The 25102-nt window shown below is 46.9% G+C and overlaps 6 protein-coding genes across 7 annotated transcripts; 4 read left to right on the forward strand and 2 right to left on the reverse strand.

Moving 5' to 3' along the window:
• Positions 1–727: 727 nt before the first annotated feature.
• LOC100828645 (probable amino-acid acetyltransferase NAGS2, chloroplastic) lies at positions 728–7298 on the forward strand. Of its 2 annotated transcripts, XM_003578888.4 has the most exons (10): positions 731–1386; positions 1763–1850; positions 2187–2395; positions 2898–3049; positions 3392–3779; positions 4382–4479; positions 5169–5280; positions 5413–5572; positions 6190–6262; positions 6625–7298. In XM_003578888.4, exons 1-10 carry the CDS (start codon positions 1063–1065, stop codon positions 6779–6781), a joined length of 1761 nt encoding a protein of 586 aa, XP_003578936.1. In that variant the 5' UTR covers positions 731–1062; the 3' UTR covers positions 6782–7298. The 2 variants fall into 2 exon arrangements, with proteins under 2 accessions (XP_010238735.1, XP_003578936.1); XM_010240433.3 differs by having other exon boundaries at positions 728–1386; positions 5169–5572.
• Positions 7299–7671: 373 nt separating this feature from the next.
• On the forward strand, positions 7672–10598 carry LOC100829245 (ubiquitin-like protein 5). Its single transcript, XM_003578890.4, has 2 exons — positions 7672–8023; positions 10235–10598. The coding sequence occupies exon 1, from the start codon at positions 7798–7800 to the stop codon at positions 8017–8019; it is 222 nt and encodes a 73-aa protein (XP_003578938.1). The 5' UTR covers positions 7672–7797; the 3' UTR covers positions 8020–8023; positions 10235–10598.
• A 305-nt stretch (positions 10599–10903) lies between these two features.
• On the forward strand, positions 10904–14010 carry LOC100829546 (protein TRAUCO). Its single transcript, XM_003578891.4, has 2 exons — positions 10904–12240; positions 13596–14010. Exons 1-2 carry the CDS (start codon positions 11238–11240, stop codon positions 13868–13870), a joined length of 1278 nt encoding a protein of 425 aa, XP_003578939.1. The 5' UTR covers positions 10904–11237; the 3' UTR covers positions 13871–14010.
• Positions 14011–14201: 191 nt separating this feature from the next.
• Positions 14202–16684, forward strand: LOC100839745 (cyanidin 3-O-rutinoside 5-O-glucosyltransferase). The gene is made up of 2 exons (XM_024455357.1): positions 14202–16493; positions 16534–16684. The coding sequence occupies exons 1-2, from the start codon at positions 14871–14873 to the stop codon at positions 16552–16554; spliced, it is 1644 nt and encodes a 547-aa protein (XP_024311125.1). The 5' UTR covers positions 14202–14870; the 3' UTR covers positions 16555–16684.
• A 1926-nt stretch (positions 16685–18610) lies between these two features.
• LOC104585198 lies at positions 18611–19624 on the reverse strand. Its single transcript, XM_010241224.1, has one exon. It carries the CDS (start codon positions 19622–19624, stop codon positions 18611–18613), a length of 1014 nt encoding a protein of 337 aa, XP_010239526.1.
• A 4072-nt stretch (positions 19625–23696) lies between these two features.
• LOC104585199 lies at positions 23697–24749 on the reverse strand. The gene has a single exon (XM_010241225.1). The coding sequence runs from the start codon at positions 24747–24749 to the stop codon at positions 23697–23699; it is 1053 nt and encodes a 350-aa protein (XP_010239527.1).
• Positions 24750–25102: the final 353 nt, after the last annotated feature.

The raw sequence follows: 25102 nt of genomic DNA on the forward strand, positions 1-25102 counted from the left end.
AAACGAGCACATCTACAATGAACTTTTCTATGAGATTCTCAATTTTTTAAAATTCTTATGAAAAACTTCAAACCGAACGAATTCTTAATCACAAGGAGATTCGACATAAGGTTGTCGCTTTATCAGTCGGTCAATCAACCACCTCCTAAGTTCCTAGTATCAATTTTTCAGATTTTTTTGAGTAAAATGCACCCGAGGTCCTTATTCTTTCGCGAAGGTGTCGAGTAGGTCACTAATCTTTGAAAATGCACGTTTAGGTCATTATTGTTTGATAAGTGCTTCATCTCAGATCCCTCGCCTGTATGCGCAGCTCTGGCCGCATGACGTGGCTGCCACGTCATGCCGCCGGAGCTGCGCATACAGGAGAGGGACCTGCGATGAATCACTCGACAAACAATGAGAATCTAAATGTGCATTTTCAAAAGTTAGGGACCTACTTAACACCTTCACGAAAGAATACGGACTTTACTCGATTTTTTTAGTACTTCCTAGTATCAATTTTCCATCCATCCGCTCTCCGTCTTGTAGTAACGTTCTGCCAAGGAATCAGAATTGGGATTGGCGAAGAGGAAGAAATAGGGTCAAAGAAAGAGGAAAATATGGCACGTTCTGACTAGTGTCTAATTTAGGAATTTAATTTGATATAAGCAGAAAGACCACGTTTTACAGGATTTTTTCCACCCACCGCACGTTTCCAGCCGCCCACAAATCGCCTTCGGGTTTCCCCGTCCCTGCGTCCGTCCCGGACTCACTTCCGGTACCCTCTTGACCACTTCATATCAGTCTTCTCTTCCTCGTTCCCAACTCTGCAGCTTGCCTTCCATCGCCGCGCAGGAAAATCCCGCCGCCGCCCTCGCCGCCGAGACCAGTTGCTCGATCCGGGCGGGGGCTGCTGCCGGGGGAGCCGTCGGGGGACCGGGGAACGGACTGTTTCCCGAAACAACGACCTGCCTACCTACCAGGCTACCAGTGTAGGTACTAGCTGCCAAAACGGACTGATTCCGTTCCCAATCCCCACTCCTAGCCTCCTAGGGTTGTTTGTAGGCCGCAGCCGTCGATCTCATGGCCTCGTTCGCCACCGCGCGCCTCGCCGGCGGCGGGGTCTTACTGCGGGCGGTCGGGGATGACACCTCCCGGGGTCTCCCGTCCGGGAGACTGTGTCTTCCTTCGCCGCGCCGGCGTCTGCCCAGCGTCCGGTGCTGCGCGGCACGCCATCCCGCCGGCGGCGGCGGAGGCAACGGCAGCGGCGGCATGGACGCGGGGACGGAGTTCGTGGGGTTCTTCCGGGAGGCGTGGCCGTACATCCGTGGCCACAGCGGGAGCACCTTCGTGGTCGTTATCTCCAGCGAAGTCGTGGCAGGGCCACACTTGGACCGCATTTTGCAGGTACCGCGAACGAGAAATTTGAGTTGAATTGGGGTGTTGCATATGAACTGTATTCCATTTCTATCTTCTACTCCGTTTCTAGTTCCTGGGGAGTCGAACAGTGATTTTTTTAGTAGCAGATATCCAGCATAACTTTTGTCACAAAAATAGTCCAATCAAAGAAATGAAGCATAGTTGACTTTTGCTAGCTAGAGATTAGCCAATTGTTACAGTGCCTACCATATAGTTCATGTGACTGATGCTTTAGTTATTGTTATGCTAAGTATATTTATCTCCTTTTGTCGTCCTAAAAATCGTAGCGCTGTCGATTACTGGTAACCATCTACATTGTATATTTTATTTATTCGAGGAAACATTACCTTTGTATTACACGCAGGATATTTCGCTGCTCCATGGTCTCGGGATTAACTTTGTTCTTGTTCCGGGAACACATGTCCATATTGATAAGCTCTTGACACAAAGAGGTCAGTTTTGTTGAGCATATGTATGCTATTAATCATTGATTTTACTTTTTCTGTATTTCCATATGTGGGTCGGTCTATTTATTAATGTTTTCAACTCAATATAGAAGGAATCTTCAGCACATACAGGAAACGCGGCTAAAAAACAACGATTATATAGTTGCTGAAATACCATGTGCTAGATGTCTAGAAATATAACTGAACTTATTTTACAACAACACAATGATACCTTGTCAGTGAATTACATTTGCTAAGTTCAGCAGGTTTTATTCTTCTTCGAACTATATTTCTAGTATGTCCCTGGCAGTGCACATGCTCATCTTATGAATGTTCTTGTAGGAGGTAAGGCTAAGTATGTTGGTCAGTATCGAGTTACCGATTCTGATTCATTAGATGCTGCAATGGAGGCAGCTGGCAGGATAAGGTTAACAATAGAGGCAAAACTCTCTCCTGGCCCTCCAATGTTAAATCTTCGTAGACATGGTGATATTGGACATCGGCACGGTCTTGTGGATAATGTCGCAAGTGGCAACTTCCTTGGTGCTAAGGTGAACTAACCTAGTTTCTTTCAAATAACCGGTCTTCATCTGATATTCTGATTTTATGTAACCAATTTAGGTAGTTCTTAACTAATTAGTGATTATAGATAGAGAAGTTTGACTGCACTCCTTTTATGTCATCTATTTTGGAACGGAGCAGTATTTTTCTTCAATGTTGATGAAAAGGAATGTTCAACCACCATTGGGTGAAGTTTGAAATTTGTTTTCCCTTGTACACTACTATGAACAATTTTAGAATAAGTAGTCATAATCTAGAATTGGTTAAACTACTTCCGTAAGTAAAATGTTTGATATTGGAGATAGCAGTACTGCTAATGCTATGTATCTAATTCTGAATTCAGGTGTGTGAGCATGCATATGTGCCTGCTTTCATGTTATTTCTGTTTATGCTTATTTATTTCACTTCTTTTTTGTTCCTTGTCTTCTACTGAACTTCAGTTGGCTGGAGGTCCTGCAATACTGAATTTATGCAACCACTTTTCTTTGGCAGAGAAGAGGGGTAGTTAATGGCATTGATTATGGATTTACTGGTGAAGTTAAGAAAATAGATGTTTCACGGATAAAAGAAAGGCTCGATAGTCATAGCATAGTTGTCGTGAGCAATATGGGATACTCGAGCTCGGGAGAAGTCTTAAATTGCAAGTATGTTATTTTCCCTATCAGTTATTCATTTTCATTAATTTTTATTGATCATATACCTACATTGGTACTTCCTCCGATCCATATTACTTGTCACAGTTTTGCCTAGATACGCATGTACCTACACAATGAAACGTATCTAAACAAAGTTGCGACAAGTAATATGGATTGGAGGAAGTATCATTTTTTTCAGAATTTATGCATATATTATATCAGAAGTACGTGCAATTGTCCTATTTTACTTTAAAGTCGCTAAAGAATTACAACACCATTTTCTTGTCTCTAAATTAATGTATTGTGTCTAGCCTTCTAAACAAAAAATTTTCTTTGTTTGGAAATTTTCAGCACTTACGAAGTAGCCACCGCATGTGCTTTAGCCATAGAGGCAGATAAACTTATCTGCGTTGTAGATGGTCAGATATTCGACGAGCATGGACGAGTCATTCACTTCATGTCTCTTGACGAAGCTGATATGCTGATCAGAAAGCGTGCTAAGCAAAGTGATATTGCTGCAAGTTATGTGAAGGTTGTGGATGAGGAGGACCATGAACCATCTTCGAATGGAAGGGGGCACCTTAATGGGTATGCTGCTTCTTTTAAAAATGGTTTGGGTTTTAACAATGGAAATGGTATTTATTCTGGTGAGCAAGGGTTTGCTATTGGTGGTGAAGAGCGATTAAGCAGGTCAAATGGCTATCTTTCTGAGTTGGCTGCAGCAGCTTATGTATGCCATGTAAGTGTTGTACCTTTCACATGTCATTCTTTATTAAGTTAAATTATGTGGTTCTGGTTTAATTTGTTAGTTTTCTACTGAGCATAAAAGGCAGATTTCCTTCTTTTGGAAATGGTGTTTGCTCCATGGAGTTCCAAACCTGTTTTCTGAATTTGCTATTTGCACTAGGGTTCTTGTTTAATATATAGTTGTTGATACAGTATTATAGTGTTCTGCTGCTACGTGTCTTTGTCTTGTTATGGTTTGAAGTGTTGGCAGGCTGGCAGCAGTCCTGATCAAGCAACGCTCCCATTACGTTAATTGTTCCTAACTTCCTCGACTAAGAAAGCTAGTACACTGAGAGACATAAGGACCTGCTGAGGAACACAATACGGTAGTATGCAGGAATCTGAAACTGATGTATTTAATTAGAGCTTGAGTGTGGGTTGGGCAGGAGGTGGGCATGTCCTGAGACACTTGCATTTGCTCTTTTAATAAAGTGGACAATATTCCTTCAAACAGTGAAATACTCAAACCGTGTTTTTTATGAAGTCTAAGCTTCAAAGATGATAGTCTCCGTCACTTAGAAATTACTTTACATTTTTGTTTCTTCCATATGCCAGGGTGGCGTTCAAAGAGTTCATATCATAGATGGAACAGTTGATGGATCGCTGCTATTAGAATTGTTTACAAGAGATGGCGCAGGGACAATGATAGCAAGGTATTCTGAAGGTCTTTTCTTATTTACATGAAGGATGATGAGCCTGGCTTATATTGAAAGGCAGCACAAACAATTTCTTACATAAAAAAGTCTAGGTCCAATACAGAAAACCAATGCTCGGCTCCAGTGCCTGCTTTATTCTTCTATCAACTTAGACGCATCCCATAAACTGATTAATACTCCCTCCGATCCTAAATTGTTGTCGAAATATTACATGTATCTAGACGCTTTTTAAGAATAGATACATCCATATGTGGGCAAATTTGAGTCAAGAATTTAGGATCAGAGGGAGTATCTTTTTGTTTGCTTTTCTTAATTCCTAGAAGAAACATTTGCATGTAAGAAACCAGACGCCTCGAATAGAGGCCAAACATAATATAGAGTAATATTATACCAACAAACAAAGATCTACAAACATTCTACTCATGTGCTAACTTGGATCGATTAACAAGGTAATGGGAAAAGAAAAACTAACTACTGCATGTTGCTTTTCATGTGAGCACGCAAATAGATTTTTTTGTAAGCTTTTAGCATTGCTCAATGATATGTCAACGCTGAAGATATCATTGGGAAACTCTAAATGTTTCTGGAAGAAATATTATCGCTCTGGTATTTTATGTGTATCAAATGCCTTTTGTAATCTTGGTTCTAACAGAAATCATGACTTATGCCCTACCACATGTTTTCAGGGATGTGTATGAAGGAACAAGAATGGCTACAGAGGAAGATCTTCCTGGCATAAGAAAACTTATTTACCCACTGGAGGAATCTGGTGTTTTAGTGCGAAGAACAGATAAAGAGGTGTGCTCAAATTTTCAGAAATCTGATATATTGAGTGCTTTAAGTGTGAAGCAAGTTACCTTCTGCTTTAATTTAGCTTTCTCTTCATGCTTAGTATCACTAATAATGTGTACTTTTCTAACTTGTCTTCAGCTTCTTGAAGCGCTATATTCATTTTATGTTGTTGAAAGAGATGGCTCAATCGTTGCATGTGCTGCTCTCTTTCCATTTCCTGAGAATGAATCTGGTGAGGTTGCGGCAATTGCTGTATCTGAAGAATGCCGAGGAAAAGGTCTGGGGGACAAGTTGCTTGGTAAGTTCTTGCTACTTGCATTGCTGTTCGGCATTCTGAAAATAGCCATTGATTTGTTGACAAGGTTTATAGACAATCTTATTTTGCTTGATTATGTACTTTCCAATTTAGCTGATATGGGACAGAGGGAGTACATCGATATGATTAATCTTGAATACATGGATCCATGTTGAGGGATGGACTTGTCTGATTCTTGACATAAACCAATGTGTCATTTACACAAGGACAAAACTGTAAATGCCAGAGCCGACTTAGCAGAATTTGTTTGTTTTTATTGGTTGTTGCAACCCTTCTTCCACCCACAATCCTTTCCTTCAACGCGCACACGCGCTACACTGTGCCAGTTGGCTGATTTGTCATATGCACATAAAAACCCTAAAAGATTAAAAAGAAACCACTGTCAAAGAATTATGGCAGTGAAGAGGAATTCCTTGTTAACTAGTCTACTGCTAGCTAGAAATCGGAATGTAATCTGGCAAGTTTTCCTGCTCTTGTTCCAGTTAATAATTAATAAATCATCTCTTTCATATTAAAAGAGCTCTAGCATGCCGTTATTGGTTTCTACTAGAGAGGACATTGCCCATAATTTTTTGTTTTTGGTTATGGTTATGCTTCAGATTACATCGAGAAGGAGGCATTATCCCTTGGTCTTGGAAAATTGTTCTTACTTACTACACGGACAGCCGATTGGTATGTACCTGTATCCTTCTCTTGGCTCATTTTGTGGACGGTTACCAGGCTCTGTTAGATTCCAAGCTTCATAAGGAGGTTGTGATGTGCTGGGTGTGCCCTCAAATCTAGTTAACGAATTGAGATGATGCTTTCAAATGGGCAATGCTTCATTCCTACTACCTCTGTTCCTAAATATAAGAAGTCCTAGCTTTGTCAAATTCAAACTTCTTAAAATTTGACCAAGTTTATAGAAAAAATCTACTAACATCTACAAATCTAAATTAGTTTTATAAATCCTTGATGATATATAATGAATGTTGAAGTGGAAGGATCATATGGGAAAAAGGCGTTGGTTCAAGCTTAGTTTTGAAATGATGCAGGTTTGTACGGCGTGGCTTCTCGGAGTGCTCGATTGAATCTATTCCTGAGCAGAGAAGAAAGCGCATCAATCTGTCGCGTGGATCAAAGTATTATATAAAGGAGCTGCTGCAAAAGCATGTTGTTAGTCTTGCTGCCAACAATTTCGTGGCCAGTTGACAGGACCTGCAAGGAACTTAACGGAATATCAGCTCTGTTGAAAAATCAAGGTTTCGTGCAGTTGTCAGTTATAGTGTCACATAGAAATAAATATCGCAATGGCTTGTGGTTAGTGGTTTTGGACCTTTTGTTCACATGAATGTAAAGTAACTTTATGCATGCCATGATAGAAAACAAATAGAAGACGGTGTTCTATGTAAATCCCATCGTCAAGCAATGTAGAAATGCTAGATGGAGTTATATGCTACCCTGAGCGAGTCTACCTGATCACTGTGAAGAATTGGATGTGGAACATACTCTACACACAAATCTCTCAAGAGAATTCTAAAAGGAAACGATGCAGTGACTGACTCTTGGTGGCCAATCACTCTTAGATAAGGTGCAGGTTTACACATGCCAGCTACATTGGCTTTTTTTGTTGTTGTTGTCGTTGGTTCCCGCAAGAATTGGATGTAAATTAAAGCTTGTAGAGTGAACCTTCCGTTTGATTCCTATTCTGATTCTACCTTTTCTGCTCCGATTCTATCTTTTCTTCTCCAGATAGCAAAATCAAAGTGAATACTTCGTGTCAGGGTTCGCTTCTTTTATGTAAAATGCTGATACGGACTGCACGTGCAGACATACATGTAGAAATTAGTTCGCATTTGGCATGCTTTCGAGCCGGCCAGCATCAAGTTGGAGAGGAATAAATTTCATGGCTGGATCGATATTTCCACGAAACCATTATCTGCAGTAAGACGTGAGAATATTGATTTCTCACATTTAACGCGGTTGCGTGTCGTACCATTTGTTTTAAGCCTTTGGTTAAAATGATAGCCGTTCATTTAACGATGGACAGCCCAGATGCCACGAACGGCAGCCGTCCGGTTCTGTACAAAGCAAGTGTGAGTGGCGGACGACACACGGCATCCAGTCAGTCTCCTTTCGTCTTCTTCGAGAAGAATCCGGGAAATTCCGAGGGGAGGGCTCGTGACGCGAGGAGCTAGGGTTCGGGAGGGAAGGAGAAGCGGGCGAAGATGATCGAGGTGGTGCTCAACGACCGGCTGGGGAAGAAGGTGCGGGTCAAGTGCAACGAGGACGACACCATCGGCGACCTCAAGAAGCTCGTGGCGGCGCAGACGGGCACCAGGCCCGAGAAGATCCGCATCCAGAAGTGGTACACCATCTACAAGGACCACATCACCCTCGGCGACTACGAGATCCACGACGGCATGGGCCTCGAGCTCTACTACAACTAGAAAAGTAAGATTAGATTTTGTTTCCCCCCTCTCTTAGTGCATTTCCGTGTAGTTTTTTGGTCCTGTTCCGTCGAAATCGCGTGTGGGCGTGTTATGGTTCTCGCGTGGCGATCGGGGATCGTCGGTTGGGTGTTTAATTTCAGGGGTCGTTGATTGGGAGGGTGTGAAATTGCCTTTGGATATGTTTGATTTCTGCCCGATATGAATATCGCTCGATTTATTGTTAAGAGTATCTAATTGGGCACACGTGGCGATGCTAACTTGCTAAGTTAACATGGGAGGTAGCTTTACCGTGTCAAATTCTACAGTGAGTTTGCCAACTGTTTGGAAAACACCAAACTATCCAATTTGACGTTCTGTGCACACATTTGAATAGTTATGAGCCTTTGTGGAGCTAAAGTTCAACAGACTAGAACTGTGGACTGTTTGCAATATCTGGAATAATCTCCTGCAGCTCGCGATAATAGCATTTTTGTGTCCTGAATTTGCCCTTGCGGACTGTTTAGCCGATTTGCTTGGTAGAGTTTTAGATTTATTTTGGTTCTTAAAAATGTTGCAATAACCCAGAGGATCAAGTACGTGGTGAACCTTTTGGTCCTTCTCTCACGAGGATTACATGTAATATTCCATCAGTGGATTTACTAATGCATGAAAGTTGTTTTACCATTTAGTCTGCTTTTTAGTTGGTGATGGAATTTCGTACTAAACAGTAAACATCAAAAATATCTTAACCATTTCATACCAAGAGTTCTTTCTATCACTGAGGTTTAGGAGTTAGGAGCATCCAGTACGATGTACCATCTGAAATCTTTGCTTGGATTTATTTGACAAAAACAAGAGCTTTCTTATGACCTAGAAATTAATTTGAGAATATCTCTTGGGGCTTGAGTTAGGGCCTGTTAGGGTTGTTTACTTTTCATGACAGATCACTCTTCTATCCATTCAATAGCAGAGAACTGCTACATGTACGATAAAAAATGTACGATCCGTGTACAACAGTTCATGTCCACCATTGACGGCATGTGTTTTGTGGCCTTGATGCACTTCGTACGCAAATCGTACACCTTTCGTTGTACGTGAAGCCTTTCCGTTCAATAGCATGCCATGCATGTGTCCAATTTTGTGGAATGGGGTTAGAACAATTAAATTTGTGATATGTGCTCCTTTTTATGCTTATGGTTGAGGACTACAAAATATCCACTGAGCAGGCAGACTGGACAACTAAACATATCCCCTGCATTCATAATTTAAATTTTAGTGTTTCATGTAATGATATGCACAAATGAAGCTTGTTTAGTAACTCTAATACTCACAAAAATAAGTCATGCTGGTATCCTGTTGCGCAGTGACGATTTTACAGATTTGTTGATCTGGCATATTAACTGCTAGGTGTTCGATGTACTTTCTGAACTGACATAACTGGCTCTTTCGTGTTGTATACTTGTATAGGATGTGAAAACATCTACTGTGTAAAAATTCTGTTATGTCCAGATGATACTGAATAAGCATGCATGTGTTATGAGTTGTGACTTCTTCTTCTTTTGAAAGCTGAGTTGTGACTGACCGAACACTTATAGCATTAGGATAACATGTTTAATGCGCAGGTAGTGCAGACGTGTCTATTTGGTTATCATTGTAAATTATCCAAAATCAAGTGTATATTTTCAGCATTTGATGCCATGTTGCGGATTATATAGCTCCTGTCTGTCATCTTGTGTCCATTATGTTCTTGTCGATGCTGGTTGACCTTATGTTTTGTCCCAGCATATTATCGAACATTCTAAGCAAGGGTTACTACTTTCCTAGCCTTTTGAACAAAGAATGTTTAGGTTTATGCATTGTCATCTCCTGATACTCCACATGATCTGCACTATATGTCTAATCAGCTTACAATGGTATTGGTTGTGCAAGTGCAAATCGGAGGATGTTGGTTGGAACACCGATCAAACTGGCTAGTTGGTTGGTTGTTGATTTTTGAATTTGCTAATGTATTCCCCTGTGTGAATATTGTTTGCCTTCTAGATGTGGTGTTTTGCCAGATTTATTTCACTGTTCTGCACAAGTTTTGTGTTTCTGAATCTTCGACGCAAATAAGCTGTCTGGCATTTACAATCTGTTTCGTTTGAGTTTGTGGGACTTAACTGATTCCTCTGCTCAAATTTCCATACTCATGATCTTTTCAATCCCCACTAATCACTGTTTGTTTGCAATGCAGGTTGGTCTGGTCTGCATTCCAATCCCATTATCTTAAGCCCGTATGTGGACTCCAACGAGCTATATAATATCACGATGGTTGTACCAATGGGCTGCTGACATGGCAGCCTGAATATACTTGTCGTATGATCAACCTGCAAATGTAGTGTGCTGCTGCTCCTACAACTATGAATAACATACTGTGTGTGACTTTGGTGTGATTAACTTATGATTTGTATTGCCTGTGAAATGTGTTGTGCGTATGACTGTCAAAGCGTAAGATTCCCCTTGAGGCATGGCCGCATGGGTGTAAATCGAAAGGAAGAGCTGTGGTTTCGTGTTAAACTTTTGCCATTGAAAGTTGCACGGCCATCAGGCTGTTTGAACTTGAACTCTCAAAACCCTGATCGAACCTGTCAAGTTGTCCATCTGGTTTCATTCTGAGACATGGGTTTTGAGAAAGAGCTCGCTCTATCTTGTCTACAGCGTTGGACAGAGTTGTATGGCCGTTTCTCTGCTCTCCTCACCTCGTTAACGAGGGAATTTGTCAATTTGATTTGCTTGTATCAGACAAAATGGCACACATCTGATTGGTACTCAGATCATTATTTTAAGCCATTTTCCGAATTAGGACCACATGTCATATTTTTCAGGTCGAAAACGGGTCTGTTTTTTAGGGGGAGTCTTTTCGTCGTTGGAGTAAAACCAGAGTTCAAGTAGCGACGAGCCGCCCCTCCCCGCTCACGGGTCCGGAGGCGTTACTGCCGCCGAGCGCGCCGCCGCCTCCTGCCCTCCTCGACTCAGACGTGTGAGCTCGTCGCCTCCCCCGCAACGCTCACCGGAAACTGAAAGCTTTATTAGGCCCTGCGCATCCACGCGATCCAAACCCCTGTCAAAACCCCCAGGCGCAAATCGCAAATCGAAATCCCCAAACCCTCGCCCTAAATTCGGGCACGACGCGAAACCCTCGCGCCGCCGCCCCCCGATCCGGAGCGCTCCTCCTCCTCCTCCTCCTCCCACCCCCAATGGCCGACTTCGCCGCCCCGCCCTCCCCAGCGATGCAGCCGCCGTCTGATTCCGCCCCGGCTCCCGACGCCCCGACCCCGATGCAGGCGCCGTCCGATTCCGCCCCGACCCCCGACGCCGACGCCGATGCCAAGACCCCCACCCCCGCCCTCCCCGATACCCCGGCCTCTGCCGCGGACCCGGAGACGCCCTTCTCGGACGTCGCCACCCCCTCCGACGCCGACGCATCAGCCGTCGCCCCGGCCGACGGCCTCGTCGAGGACGACGGGATCAACGACCCCTCGGGCGTAGCCGGCAGGAAGCACATGACCCTGGCTCCGCCGGCGCCGCCCAGCAAGAAGTCCAAGAAGAAGGGCGGCAACTGCGTCTGGACCAGGCCCACCTCCCGCAAGGGCAAGAAGAAGGCCAAGCAGCCTGGCCACGCCGGGGCGGGCGGCTCCGGCGCCAACGGCAACGGCGGGCGGCCCAGGCCTTCCTGCGGCGAGGACGAGTTCCTCCTCACCCCGGCGCCCCGCCTCGCGGCCGCACTCAGTGACGACTCCCCTGAGCTGCCCGTGCTCCTCTCGCGCGTCTACAAGTCTGACAAGATCGAGGTCTCTGAGGACCGCCTCACTGCTGGCAGCACCAAGGGCTACCGCATGATACGTGCCACCCGCGGCGTCGCGTCCGGCGCGTGGTACTTTGAGATCAAGGTCGTGCACCTTGGCTCTTCCGGCCACACCCGTCTTGGCTGGGCCACCAGCAAGGCCGACCTGCAGACGCCCGTCGGCTGCGATGGGTTTGGTTTCGGATACCGTGATGTCGATGGCTCCAAGGTGTACAAGGCGTGGAGGGACAACTACGCCGATGCGTATGGCGAAGGAGATGTAGTGGGGTTCTACATTTCTCTTCCTCAAGGGGAGCTGTATGAGCCCAAGCAACCTGACCTGGTTAAGTACAAGGGCATGCCTTTCCATGCTCAAGGTGTCAAGGATGAGAAAAACACTCCAGTTCCAGTTCCTGGTGAGTAATCTTTTGAAATGTCCTACTCATTTGCATGTGTTTTATGATAAACTGCAGAAAGGAAGTATTTGGTTTGGCAATTGGCATAACTGATCCAAGAGAATAATTTTCTCTTAAATGCAAACATGCTGGGCACTTGATTTTGTATGTGTTAGTCATACTCATACATCTAGAAAAGTTTATTAATCATCATATGCAGAAATTATGAACTGATGTCAGGGAAGTGAATGTGTTGTTGATTCAGTTGTCATTTGTCTTCGTACTGCTAATGCTGAATTGGTAGCTATCATACCCCTCTTTTATTTGGGGGCATTGTTCTAATCATCCCTCACAGCTCATGCAAATATCAGATAGATTCAATCGTTATATGTCCACTACACATGCTATTAGTTTCATCCACTCACTCGTATTGTCATATTGTCCAAAACGTAAAGTATCATACCTAGTCAATTTAGTAGGTGCCTTTGTTTTCCTCTTGAATGAATTTGATGAAGAATAATGATAAAAATGATATACTATCCATGGGCCAAAACATAAAAACAAAAGCAATTGATCGGCATTTGCATGCCACGTGGCATCTCCTAAACTGCAGTATGTGCAATCCATACAAATTTCTCAATTCTATGGATGATACAATACGTATACGATTCATCCGCCACTCATCCAAAGATAATCAGCTCTAATATCTAGATGAATACAATTTACCTAATTAATTTCTGCTAACTATGATGTATATTGTTTTCAGTCAGATGTAACAACAATGTTACATTTCACTGACCATGTCCATGAAAAGCATTGCAATCCTGAGCCTTGCTTCCCCCCGTCTGTGCAGTGCATTCCTATCACATTTAGTACCCACCCCTACATACCAAGCTACCATTGGCCTTCCTGCTACATCAAAACCATGCTTCTGTCCATTCTTATTCTCAACCAAACCATGTCTTTGTTTTCTATTGATCTGATTCTTTGCATATGTAATTTATTATACTAGTACATTCACCTATTGTATTATTAGCTTCTATCATGTTTGCATGAATGAGACATGTGCTTTGTTAGTGAAACCTGGGATTTCATTCACACGGTTTAAAAGGATTTAGTTATCCTATTAAAGCTCTGGCTGAAAATTTTCAATATTGAGTATTGCATACATATACAATCATCAGTGCACCTTCTACCATTAGATTAAACTGTGTTTTGCCTGCATGGACAACAAAGGAGTTTCGTTGTTTTTTGCATACTGAAATCAGGAATCCCCGTATGGTTGTTTGCACTTGTACATTGCTCCCTTGTTTCTAGTACCCCATTCGTCGAATTACTGAATTCAGTTTGATGTCATGTTTTTTTGGCAAATGTAGGAAGTGAGATTGTTTACTTCAAGAATGGGGTATGCCAAGGCACTGCCTTTTCGGACATTCCTGGAGGGCGATACTACCCAGCTGCGTCCATGTACACACTGCCTGATCAGGCAAACTGTGAGGTCAAGTTCAACTTTGGGCCTGACTTTGCGTTCTTCCCAGAAGACTTTGGAGACCGTCCTGTCCCCCGGCCAATGAGCGAGGTGCCTTACCAGGCATTTGAGCTGAAGAACGAGATACCTGCTGAAAACGGTGTTGCTGAAAAGGCCGGTTAGTGTAGTTATTGCGCTGAACATACCCTGGAACCAGAGTAGCAGGTTGTTTATTTGTTACTATATCGAAGTTTACTGATGAACTTGTTTTATCCTAGTTAAAAGTGCAGCAAACAGGCTGTGATGGCCGTCGCTTGTTCCTTTGTTAAGTTACCATGGCAAAGTCTCTCTCGATCTAACAATGTGTGTGGACACAACAAGTAAGCACGATTTTTAGCTGGACACAACGGCAAGACAATTGATTGAGCACTTCACAGGCATAAACTCGATCAAAGAACAGAGTGCATAGAGGGACAGTTGTCCAGCCCCCTTGTCGATTGGGGTTGCTTTGTTTGTTCGCTATTCAAAGTAGCTTCTCTTCCAGACAAAACGCTCGAGGGCTCGATAGCAAACTAGCCAATGCTCTGCTGAACTGATTGATACTCGGAAGGTCATAAGGTTCCTGCATGTGTCATTTTGCCGCGACATGCTATATTGTGGCCGCCAGCCCCTGCACTGCAGCTACAGAATATTACAACTGTGACTATAATAATCCACTAGTAGTAAAATATATGGATTGGCACCCTTGTCGTTTAATCTTTGTAGATCTGATCTTGCAATCTACTCTGGTAGACTCACTTGATCGAGATTGTGAAGACCCTGTCAAAGACGAAGAAGATCGAGATCGTGAAGAAATAGCTCTGTCACGTGATCTTTTTAGTCTATCTGAAACTCAGTCGTCTCCGTAAATTGTGAAGAAATGGGAGGGCAATGCATGGATGTGATTGGCTGTCAATTAAGCTGCTGTCACCGGGTCACTGGGGTCATGGGCTCTACCGTCAGTGCTGACCTCACGTGTATCGGCTCCATGCAAACAAATTCAACCATTGACCCGTTATAATCAGCTTCGCCTTCAACCACGCTCACAGATTCCATCTTAAGCCCAGCTGTTCAAGATCAGTACTAGCACTCTAGCAGTAGAACTTAACACTGCATCACACGCTCCATCTCGTCGAAACTTGCCATGTCTCCGTCCATGGCCGCCGTCAACGCAGAGCTCCAGCAGCAGCACGGCGGCAGCCCTCCGCACTTCCTCGTCGTGGCCTACGGCATCCAGAGCCACATCAACCCGTGCCGCCTCCTCGCGCACCGCCTCGCCTGTCTCGGCATCGTCTCCGGCTCCGGCCCCGTCCTCGCCACGCTCGCCGTCCCGCTCTCCGCCCACCGCCGCATGTTCCCTAACCACCCGTCCGGCAACACCGCCGACTCAGACTCAGACGGCGTCATCTCCTACGCTCCGTACTCCGACGGGCTTGACGACGGCAGCCCGATGCCTCGGGACGCCGAGGGGAAAGCCCGCGTCCGCCGCGCGAGCTTCGAGGGCCTGTCCTCCGTCGTGGCCAGCCTAGCCGCCCTCGGCCGGCCCGTGACGTGCGTGGTCGTCAGCATGGTGCACCCGGCCGCGCTGGACGTGGCCCGGGCCACGGCGCTCCCGCTCGCCGTGTTCTGGATCCAGCCGGCCACCGTCCTCGCCGCGTACTACCACTTCTTCCACGACGACGGCGGCCATTACAAGGAGCTCGTCACGTCCCACGCCGCTGACCCGGACTTCGAGGTGAGCATCCCGGGGCTCTCGCTCCGGCGCCGGCCGCTCCGGATCCGCGACTTCCCGACCTTCCTCGTGGACACGACCGGCAGCGACATCGCCAGCTCCGTCAACGAGGCGCTCCGTGAGCTCTTCGAGTTCATGGACCAACAGGGGAAGAACAACGCCAAGGTCCTCGTGAACACCATGGAAGAGCTCGAACCATCGGCCGTGGCGGCCATGGCGGAGCACCTGGATTTGTTCCCCGTCGGGCCCGTGGTCGCGTCAGGCTCCTCCAACAACAACGCGTCCCGGAACATCCACCTGTTCGACCACGACAACAAAGCCCAGTACATATCATGGCTGGACGCGCAGCCGGCGAGCTCAGTCATCTACGTCTCCTTCGGGAGCATCTGGACGTACAGCAAGCCCCAAATGGAGGAGATCGCGGCCGGGCTGAAGCAATGCAACCGGCCGTTTCTCCTCGTGGTTCGCAAAGACGGGCGGCAGGACCAGGACGTGAGCAGCTGCCTGGACGAACTCTGCGCTCAGGAGCTGGGGATTGTGGTGGCGTGGTGCGACCAGGCGGCGGTGCTGGCGCACCCCGCCGTTGGGTGCTTCGTGACGCACTGCGGCTGGAACTCGACGCTGGAGGCGGCGGCGCACGGGGTGCCGGTGGTGGCGGCACCCGGGATGTTCGACCAGCCGACCAACGCGTTCCTGGCCGAGCAGGAGTGGGGCGCCGGCGTCCGGGTGGAGAAGGAGAAGGAAGACGAAGGCGGCGTGTTCGCCGGGGCGGAGCTCGCGAGGTGCGTTCAGGTGGTCATGGGGGACGGCGGGAGGGGAATGGAGATTAGGGGGAGAGCGCAGGCGTTGAAGGAGATTGCAAGGAAGGCCGCAGCTGATGGCGGGCCGGCGGAGAAGAGCCTCCGGAACTTCGTCATGGCGGTCGTCGGCCAAGGTTCTTCTTCGGATAACAGTAACACGTCCAAACTTGTCGAAGCCGATGTGGTTGAAAAGTTGAAAGGTTTAGAGGTGTCGACCGGTTCGTCTAATGGAAATGTAACTAGTGAGGTTGTTTAATTACTCGTCTGATGGGAATGTAACTAGTGAGGTTGTTTAATTACTCGTCTGATGGGAATGTAACTAGTGAGGTTGTTTAATTACTCGTCTGATGGAAATGTAACTAGTGAGGTTGTTTAATTACTTATCAGCGGGATGAATAAAAAGAGGCTCAAATGACTGGATACGAAGTAAGAACTCTATTTTGGAGTTTGCATGAATGTTGGATTTATGTTGTCACGGTCGATTGGACGGACATGTTGTATTTTTTTTTCCTGCTCGTTGTTGTTTTTCTCCACAGCTGGCGGAGTAATGAGCTGACAGTGATTACAAGACTAATTCTAACAGGGACGTATTTGACGATTCAAAATGAAGGACACATCGAACTGAATTTACAAGTAGCAGAAATTTAGCTAGTATCGATCGAAGCTGTTTATAACCCGTACAGCTCACAACTTTCACAGAGTTTGCCAGGACGGGAAAACAACAGTGCGAGATTGAACTTCAGTTCAGTGTATATCTTCAGAATTCTTGACACGCGATGGGACCAAAAAAGCGGTGGCGCAAACACAGCAGCCCAGACCAGCGGCTAATTCCTAGCGCATCATGGACGTTCAACGGCGAGGTTGTACGCCCCGTCCGATCACATCCAGCCGTCTCCTGAATTTGCCAGCGAAAAAGGTCTTCTTAGTCTTCTACTAGCTGACTAATAATGTCTGGGGTATTTTGAGATCTACAGTAACAAGTTCGAACAGCTCACGAACAATCTCACACACGGTGCATTACAGCTCAAACACGTATGAATGAATTTCACAGTTCCTTTTTCTGACAGTATTGGGTTAACTGAACGTGCAAACATGAGTATTTTTCATATGGAGGCAGGCAGCAGTTGCTGCAGAAAAAACTAAAGCAACAGCCGCCTTCTGAATATGATCAACCGAGGAAACTGAGTAGCTGGCTAAGACTACCTGGATCGTTTAGTACTTTCTAATTATACGGAGTATTATTTTTGGACAGCTTTAGTACTTTCTGATTGATTGTATAAGGAAATCAAGGTTCATAGTGTACGTCTTTGGATCGACGCATATGCACATCAAATTATCCAAATGCATTTCGTCAATGAGGCTCACGTGCTCCAGATAAGCTTGCCATGAGACCGTTTTAATTAATGTGGAGCAGGATAAATTACGACCATAACAGACTCAGTGCACCAGTAGTGGTAATAGTACTACTACTAGTCGCATGGAACCTGAAGAAATTAATGAAAGTGAACAAATGCTACTGAAGCAACTCTCTTTAATTGACCTTCCTTATATATAGCATGCAATTGTAAGTGCTTAGGTACAACAGATCATCAAGAGGGCCAAAATGAGTTTTTGGGCAAGAACGGCATCGTTTAAGGATCGGAACATTTCGAGCACAAAACAAAATAACAAGATTAGATACATAAAAGCCGAGGTAGACTGCTTGAATTGTCACTTTCGGACTAGAACATTAATTTTCCATATGCAAACAGAGCAAAAAAGTAATGCAGGCGAACACAATGGCCATAAAGTTCTGAAGCTGGATCGGGTACATGGGCAAGATCGATCGGCAGTAGTTCAGAATATGTTCATGAGCGAGCAACGGAAGCAAAATAAAATAATGGGAATTAGTACATTACATCCACGACGATCATGCATGCAAGGACGACTTAATTCAACTGTTAACAACTTATGCTCTATCACATAGTTTGACAAGAGTCGTTACATCATCGGAATTACAGTTGCTGCTGATCAACTAGGATTCCTATCATATCTAGCTAGCGTTAGGAGTAAAACTCGGTTTGGCCCTCGAGCTGATCCAGACTCACATGGTTTGAGTCATTACATCATCGTAATTACAGTTGCTGCTGATCAACTAGGGTTCCTATCAGATCTAATGTTAAGACTAAAACTCGATTTGGCCCTCGAGCTGATCCAGTCTCCGAAGTGAAGATCGTCGGCTGTGGCTTCTTGTACTTCCCACCATGGCGGCCGGCCTCGTCGTCGTCAGTCGTCAAGACGGCCAACTGGCCAAGTACTAGTGCTCTCAAAGAACAGCCGGAAAGCTGATGAGATCGCTGTCCGGCGCAAAGCTCAGCGGCCAGTCCTCCACACCATCATCGCGTTCAGTTCTTCCGCGGTCGGAAACTCGAAGTCAAAGTCCTCATCACTCGCGATCGGCAAGTCCTCGTCCAGGCTGAGGATAACCTCGCTCAGTGCGTCTTCATCCAGCACCGGAAGGTCCAAGTCGAAGTCGACGGTCTGCTGCTCTGTTTCGCCGGCCGGAAGCGCCGTGGCCTCATCCTCCTGATCCTCATCTGTGGCTCCACCAAGAAGTTCGTCCATCGTGCAGGTAAGCCGGCCAGTGTTGTCGTCGTCGGCTTCCACCGCGGGCTGGTCAGCAAGAAGATCCTCCAACGGGCTCCTGAACGCATCGATGTCTTGGCTGTGATCAGCTTCAGCCGCGGCAACACGCGCGCGTTTGGGGGCGCACGGCGGATCATGATCGGGCGCTGCCGGCGCTGGCCTCTTTGCTGTTACCGGCATTCGGGCCGGCTGATCTTCTTGTTCTTGAGTCCCAGCTAGATACGCGGCGGATTCTTGGCGAGCTTCGTCACAGGCGGTGGGAGAGAGATGGATCTTGCAGAGCACCATCTCCCCGTCGGCCACAACAGCTTCCGGCAACAAGCAGTGGTACTCCTCCATGACCCAGCCCGTGGACTCCTTCTCCTTCTTGATTCCCTTCTTGAAGCTCAGTTTCTTCACCTCGCCTTTCTTGACGCCCGCGTGATCCACCACCTCCAACGTCCTCTGGATGGTCCACGTCCCGGCGCCGGCGGCGCGCGCGCTGCGGCTGCGGCTCCCCTTCTGGCGCTTGCAGAGCGTGAGGAAGAAGCGGTCGCCGGTGCGCTCGGCCTTGGGCGCCGGCGGGAAGGCGGCGGCGAGGTCCTTGGTCTCCAGGTTGCCGTAGATGTCGGCGCGGTGGATGAGGCGCTCGGCGCCGTTGAGGGACTCGCCGGAGAGCAGGCGCGGCAGGTAGTACGTGACGGCCTCCAGCGGGGAGAGGTGGAAGCGGCAGAGCTGGAAAACCTCCATGTCGAGCTCCATTTTCGTGGACGGATCGATCGTGCTGGGAGAGAGAATTGGGGAGCGTACGTTGGTTTACGCACTACTGTATATATAGAGCACGTACGTGCCTACCGGCTACCGCGATACAGGGACTCGCCTGTATTCCCATATTCAACCGCGTCAACCAGAAACTTCCCATATTTCCATCAGCCCGATTTTGTTTTTTGGAAAATAGACTAGTCCGATTCCATCGGACCAATTACCGCGTCGCACGGAACTCCCAGGTTTCCTTAATTTCATCAAATCCGATTTGTGCACTGATCAATGAAACACGTTCGCAAATCGGACTACCAAAACAAATAGAACTAGCGCTATGTCTTACGTGCCGGTTAAGCAAATTCAAAGTAGCAACCTGTTCACGGTAGCTACTGTGCTTTTCTACAAGCTCGCAGGATTCGGCATATCGATCAGTGTGCTGCGAGTCTGCGACTGCACTAGCTTAGGTCGCACCCAACTCAATTCAAAGGTATTCATTTGAATGCCCATTAATTTTTTGGACAAAGATGAAATATCTACACTTATTGTATGTGTATGAATGTAAAAAAAAATTTGGTCAAAAATACTCAAGGGTATTTAAGCATTGAGCATAGCCATGTTCTTCCTCCTCCGAGTAATTGGCCCAGTGGCCCAAGATTTTCCGGTCACTAAAAACCGAAGCGTCCGCTCGAAACTTGTAGTCTCGTATGGTGTTGCGATTGATGCCGCCACCAAGCGCCTTCTCTTAAAATCCCCAAACAGGCATGTGTACAAATCTAAAAACCTAGCGACTGCTCCTCTACGTGTAAGGAGACACGTGAAACCACCAAACCACCCGGGTTCGGGATATTTGAGACAAACTGGTTCAAAATATGTGGTTTTGCGGAAGGTTTGCGACTAGTGTGGTTTAGTGATACGACTGTCCCAAAATTGTGGTTTTTTGAATTTTAATCTTAATATTATGCATTTAAGCATCAAGAGTAAATTTCACAAAACCAGTACTCTTGGGGCTAGGGTTTCGTGGAGCTACCACTTCAAGGGTTCATATCAGTTTACTACTACTCAAGGGGTAATTATTTTTAGTTTGTCCAAATCTGGCCGGCCGATCAGCCCGTCTGACACTAAAACTGACATGCTGGGGCCACACGTAAGACAATTTTTCTCCATCACAGTTTTTCACCCAGCCCTCTATGTTATTTCTTTTTCTCCTCTTCTTTCCCCGCCCTTCTTCTTCTCCTGCTCCGGCCGCCGGTGTGGAGTCTCGTGACATGGTCTCAGATAAGGAACATGCGGAGCCCAGGTCCCGCACCGTCCTCCGCCCTGCACCGCCTGCCCGCTCGCGCCCGTCCCCGCCTCACCGCCTGCCCGTACAACATCGCCGCCGGGTGTGCAAGCTGCTGCTGCTTAATGGTGAGGGAAGAATATGACGGATCAAGGCAACAAAAAGGTCAGGTGGTTCTTTGAAAATGGCAAAGACCTTACATGTGGGATCATATTGTCAATTTTCCTGTCAAATTGCTTAATTGGACTGGTTTGGGCAAATTGAAAATAACTAACCCTAGAGTAGTAATAAACGGATACAAACCCCTGAAGTGGTAGCTCCGTAAAACCCTATCCCCAAGAGTAGTTGTTTTGTGAAATTTACTCAAACATTAATCGTAAAATATGGCATTAAAAATAACTTATTATACATTATTGTCTTTTCTAAAATGGCATGAAATACACATAAGAAAATGCAATATTATCAACCATTGTGCATGCCCTACGCAATGTGTCCATCGCCTCCAACAAGTTGGGACAGTCTTTTAACAATTGTTCTCAATTTGTTTTGTCCTTAGCCACCCATTCAACAATGAAATCCGATAGGTGGAGTAAGCAAAGGGCGTGAACCATTTATGTAGGAATCTTGGGTTTGTGATCTTACAAGCTAAGGCACGAATGCATTTAGTTCCACTTTTTTTTTTGAAAAAAAACTCAAGTATAAGTCATATTGTTTTTCATGCTTTGATTGTATTTTCACATTCTTGGCTCCACCGATCGATGCCGCGAGCAGTGAAATATAAGTTTAGCTAGAAAGGAAACTAAAGGAAACAGCATGAGAGCCACGTCAACCCGTGCCTCCTCGATGGCCCCGTCCTCGCCGCGTACTACCACTTCTTCCACGACGACCACTACGGTGCGTGGTGCGACAGGACGGGCGGCAGGAGGACGTGAGCCGCTGCCTCGAGGAGCTCCGCCTCCGCCTTTGCGCGCGAGCTTGGAACGGTGGTGGCGTGGTGCGACCAGCCGGCGGTGCTCGCGCATCCCGCCCCACTGCGGCTGGAACTCGACGCTGGAGGCCGCGGGGATGTTCGACCAGCCGACCAACGCGTTCCTGGCCGAGCACAAGTGGGGCGCCGGCGTCAGGGTGGAGACTGGGAAGCGCGACGGCGGCGTGTTCGCAGGGGCTCCGGAGGCTCCTTTCCGCCGGCCAGCTGGCAGCTCCCAATCTTCACCGAGTTTGACAGGACAGAAAACAAACACGAAGAAATTTACTGAACCGGTACACTGCTTAACTGAAGAAAACAACAGTGCTAGACAGAACTTCAGTTCATTGTACACATCTTCCGAGCTCTCTTTTTTTAACCTCATCTTAAGAGTTCTCGACAAAACAAAGCGGCCGCGCAATCACGCCCGGCACCGGCAGAGCTTAAAACAGAAGCCGAGACCAGCGGCTAATTCCTACCACATCATGGCCGCTGAAAGGCGAGGTTGTACGCCCCGTCGGATCACATCCAGCCGTCTCTTGAATTTGACAGCGAAAAGGGTGTTCTACTAGCTGACTAATAATGTCGGGGAATTTTTTTTAGATCTCACAAGTTCGAACAGCTCGCAAACAATCTCACACACGGTGCATTACAGTTCAAACGCGTATGAATGAATTTCACAGTTCCTTTTTCTGACAGTGTTTCGTACGTGCTAAGTCAGAACTCGGAACTTCAAAATCACCCCCATTCCGAACAAACTAAGCTTCGTGTTTTGTACGAACCAGCTGTTGCAAGAGAGTCGATGCCGACGATTGCAAACCAAACCAGCAAGTAGTAAACCTTCACCCCTGATTTAGTTACTACTAGTATTTGGGTTGAGTGAACATGCAAACATGAGAATTTTTCTTTTTAAAAGTCAAGAAAATACGAGCTTAATTGAGGCATGCAGCAGTTGCTGCAGAAAAACGGACCTAACACCAGCTCCTGATGACATGATCCATCTTATAAAGAAATCAAGCTTCATATTTCATAGTGTCCTTCGATGCATATGCACATATCAAATTATCCAAATGCATTTCCTCGATCACTGCTCAAGTACTCCAGAGATGCATGACGGCTGCTTAAGAAATTAATTAAAGTGAACAAATGCTACTGAAACAACACTCTTTAATTGACCTTCTTTATCATAGCAACTGGAAGTTAGGTACGACAGATCAGAGAGGACCGAAATGACTTTTTGGACAGGAACTGCATCGTACCTGCTGATCAGGATCAGAATATTCGAGCACAAAGCACAGAGAACAGTATTAGATACATGAGAGGCAAGAGTAGAGGTAAACTGCTTGAATTGACACTTTCAGATTAGCACACTTTTCCATCTGCAAACAGGGCAAAAAAATAGTGCATGCGAACACGATGGCCATAGTAGCCCATAAGGTTCAAAAGATGGATCGCGTACATGCATGGGAACAGATCGATCAGCAGCAGTTCAGGATATGTGCATGAGCGAGCAAAGGATTAAGCAAAACAAATAAATTATTACATTACATCCACGACGAGATCATGCATGCAAGAGGACGAGTTAATTCAACTGTTAACTACTTATGTAGATGTATCACATAGTTTGACAAGAGTCATTACATCATCGTAATTACAGTTGCTGCTAATCAAACTATAGGGTTCCTATCATATATATCTAGCCTAGGACTAAAACTCCGTTCCAGACTCCCGAGTGAAGATCGTCGGCTGTGGCTTCTTGTACTTCCCCACCATGTCGGCCGGCCTCGTCGTCGTCAGTCGTCAAGACGGCCAGGTAACGACGACTGCTCTCAAAGAACGGCCGGAAGGCCGGGAAACCTGATGAAATCGCCGTCCGCTGCAAAGTTCAGCGGCCAGTCCTCCACGTCGGAGAACATCGCGTTCAGTTCTTCCGCTGTCGGAAACTCGAAGTCAAAGTCCTCATCACTCGCGATCGGCTGCTCTGCTTCGACGGCCGGTAAGCTCATCGGCGCGTCGTCCTCGTCCAGGCTGAGCATAATCTCGCTCAGTGCGTCTTCATCCAGCACCGGAAGGTCCAAGTCGAAATCGACGGTCTGCTGCTCTGCTTCAACGGCCGGAAGCGCGGCGGCCTCCTCCTCCTGATCCTCATCTGTGGCTCCACCAAGAAGTTCGTCCATCGTGCAGCTAAACCGGCCATCCATGTAGTCGGCGGCGGCTTCCACCGTGGCCTCGTCTTGTGCATCAACCCTCGCACGTTTCGCGCACGGCGGATCATGATCGGACGCCGCGGGCGCTGGCCTCTTTGCTGTTGCTACTGGCATTGGGGCCGGCTGATCTTCTTGTTCTTGGCTCCCAGAGCGATGTGCGGCGGATCCTCGGCGAGCCTTTTGGGCGCTGAGAGAGAGATGGATCTTGCAGAGCACCATCTCGCCATCCTGGACGACGGCTTCCGGCAACAAGCAGTGGTACTCCTCCATGACCCATCCAGTAGACGTCTTGTCCTTCTTGATTCCCTTCTTGAAGCTGAGGTGTTTCACCTCGCCGACCTTGACGCCCGCGTGATCCACCACGTCATCCGTCGTCTGGATCGTCCAGGTTCCGCCGCCGGCGGAGCGCGCGCTGCGTGTGCGGCTCCCTTTCTGGCGCTTGCAGAGCGTGAAGAAGAACCGGTCGCCCGTGCGCTCGGCCTTGGGGGCCGGCGGGAAGGCGGCGGCGAGGTCTTCGGGCTCGAGGTTGCCGTAGATGTCGGCGCGGTGGATGAGGCGCTCGGCGCCGTGGAGGGCTTCGCCGGAGAGGAGGCGCGGCAGGTAGTACGTGACGGCCTCCAGCGGGTTGAGATCGAAGCGGCAGAGCTGGAACACCTCGTCGTCGGCGTGGTCCATTTCGAGGCCGGATCGACGGTACGTGGACTGATCTACTCGTGGGAGAGAGACAGAGTCACAGAGAGAATTATGGAGCGATCGATGGTTTAGGAGCTAGGTATATATAGAGAGATCAGACGGATCGTGAATTTAACGTGCCTACCGACCGACAGACAGGGGTCTCGGTCTGGAAAACGGACTGGAGCGCCTGTATTCCCTTATTTCTTTTTTCAACCGCGTGAACCTGCAGCCTTAAGCCTTCCATATTTACATCAGTCCGATTCGTTTTTTGGAAGGTAGACTAGTCCGATTCCAGTTCGTGAATGAAATCTGTTCTCTATTGTATGTTTTGCCGAACAGCTCTAATCGTGTCA

Source organism: Brachypodium distachyon, chromosome 4 (genome assembly GCF_000005505.3).
Source record: "Brachypodium distachyon strain Bd21 chromosome 4, Brachypodium_distachyon_v3.0, whole genome shotgun sequence".
NCBI classification, from domain to species: Eukaryota; Viridiplantae; Streptophyta; class Magnoliopsida; order Poales; family Poaceae; genus Brachypodium; species Brachypodium distachyon.

Bases quoted from the DNA above. Each gene is read 5' to 3' on its own strand.
- LOC104585198 (XM_010241224.1), bottom strand. From the start codon at position 19,624: ATGGAGCTCGACATGGAGGTTTTCCAGCTCTGCCGCTTCCACCTCTCC.
- LOC100829245 (XM_003578890.4), top strand. From the start codon at position 7,798: ATGATCGAGGTGGTGCTCAACGACCGGCTGGGGAAGAAGGTGCGGGTC.
- LOC100839745 (XM_024455357.1), top strand. From the start codon at position 14,871: ATGTCTCCGTCCATGGCCGCCGTCAACGCAGAGCTCCAGCAGCAGCAC. The intron at 16,494-16,533 runs GTAACTAGTGAG...TCTGATGGGAAT, and splicing joins CCGGTTCGTCTAATGGAAAT to GTAACTAGTGAGGTTGTTTA.
- LOC100829546 (XM_003578891.4), top strand. From the start codon at position 11,238: ATGGCCGACTTCGCCGCCCCGCCCTCCCCAGCGATGCAGCCGCCGTCT. The intron at 12,241-13,595 runs GTGAGTAATCTT...TGGCAAATGTAG, and splicing joins CACTCCAGTTCCAGTTCCTG to GAAGTGAGATTGTTTACTTC.
- LOC100828645 (XM_010240433.3), top strand. From the start codon at position 1,063: ATGGCCTCGTTCGCCACCGCGCGCCTCGCCGGCGGCGGGGTCTTACTG. The intron at 3,780-4,381 runs GTAAGTGTTGTA...TCCATATGCCAG, and splicing joins CAGCAGCTTATGTATGCCAT to GGTGGCGTTCAAAGAGTTCA. The intron at 5,573-6,189 runs GTAAGTTCTTGC...GTTATGCTTCAG, and splicing joins TCTGGGGGACAAGTTGCTTG to ATTACATCGAGAAGGAGGCA.
- LOC104585199 (XM_010241225.1), bottom strand. From the start codon at position 24,749: ATGGACCACGCCGACGACGAGGTGTTCCAGCTCTGCCGCTTCGATCTC.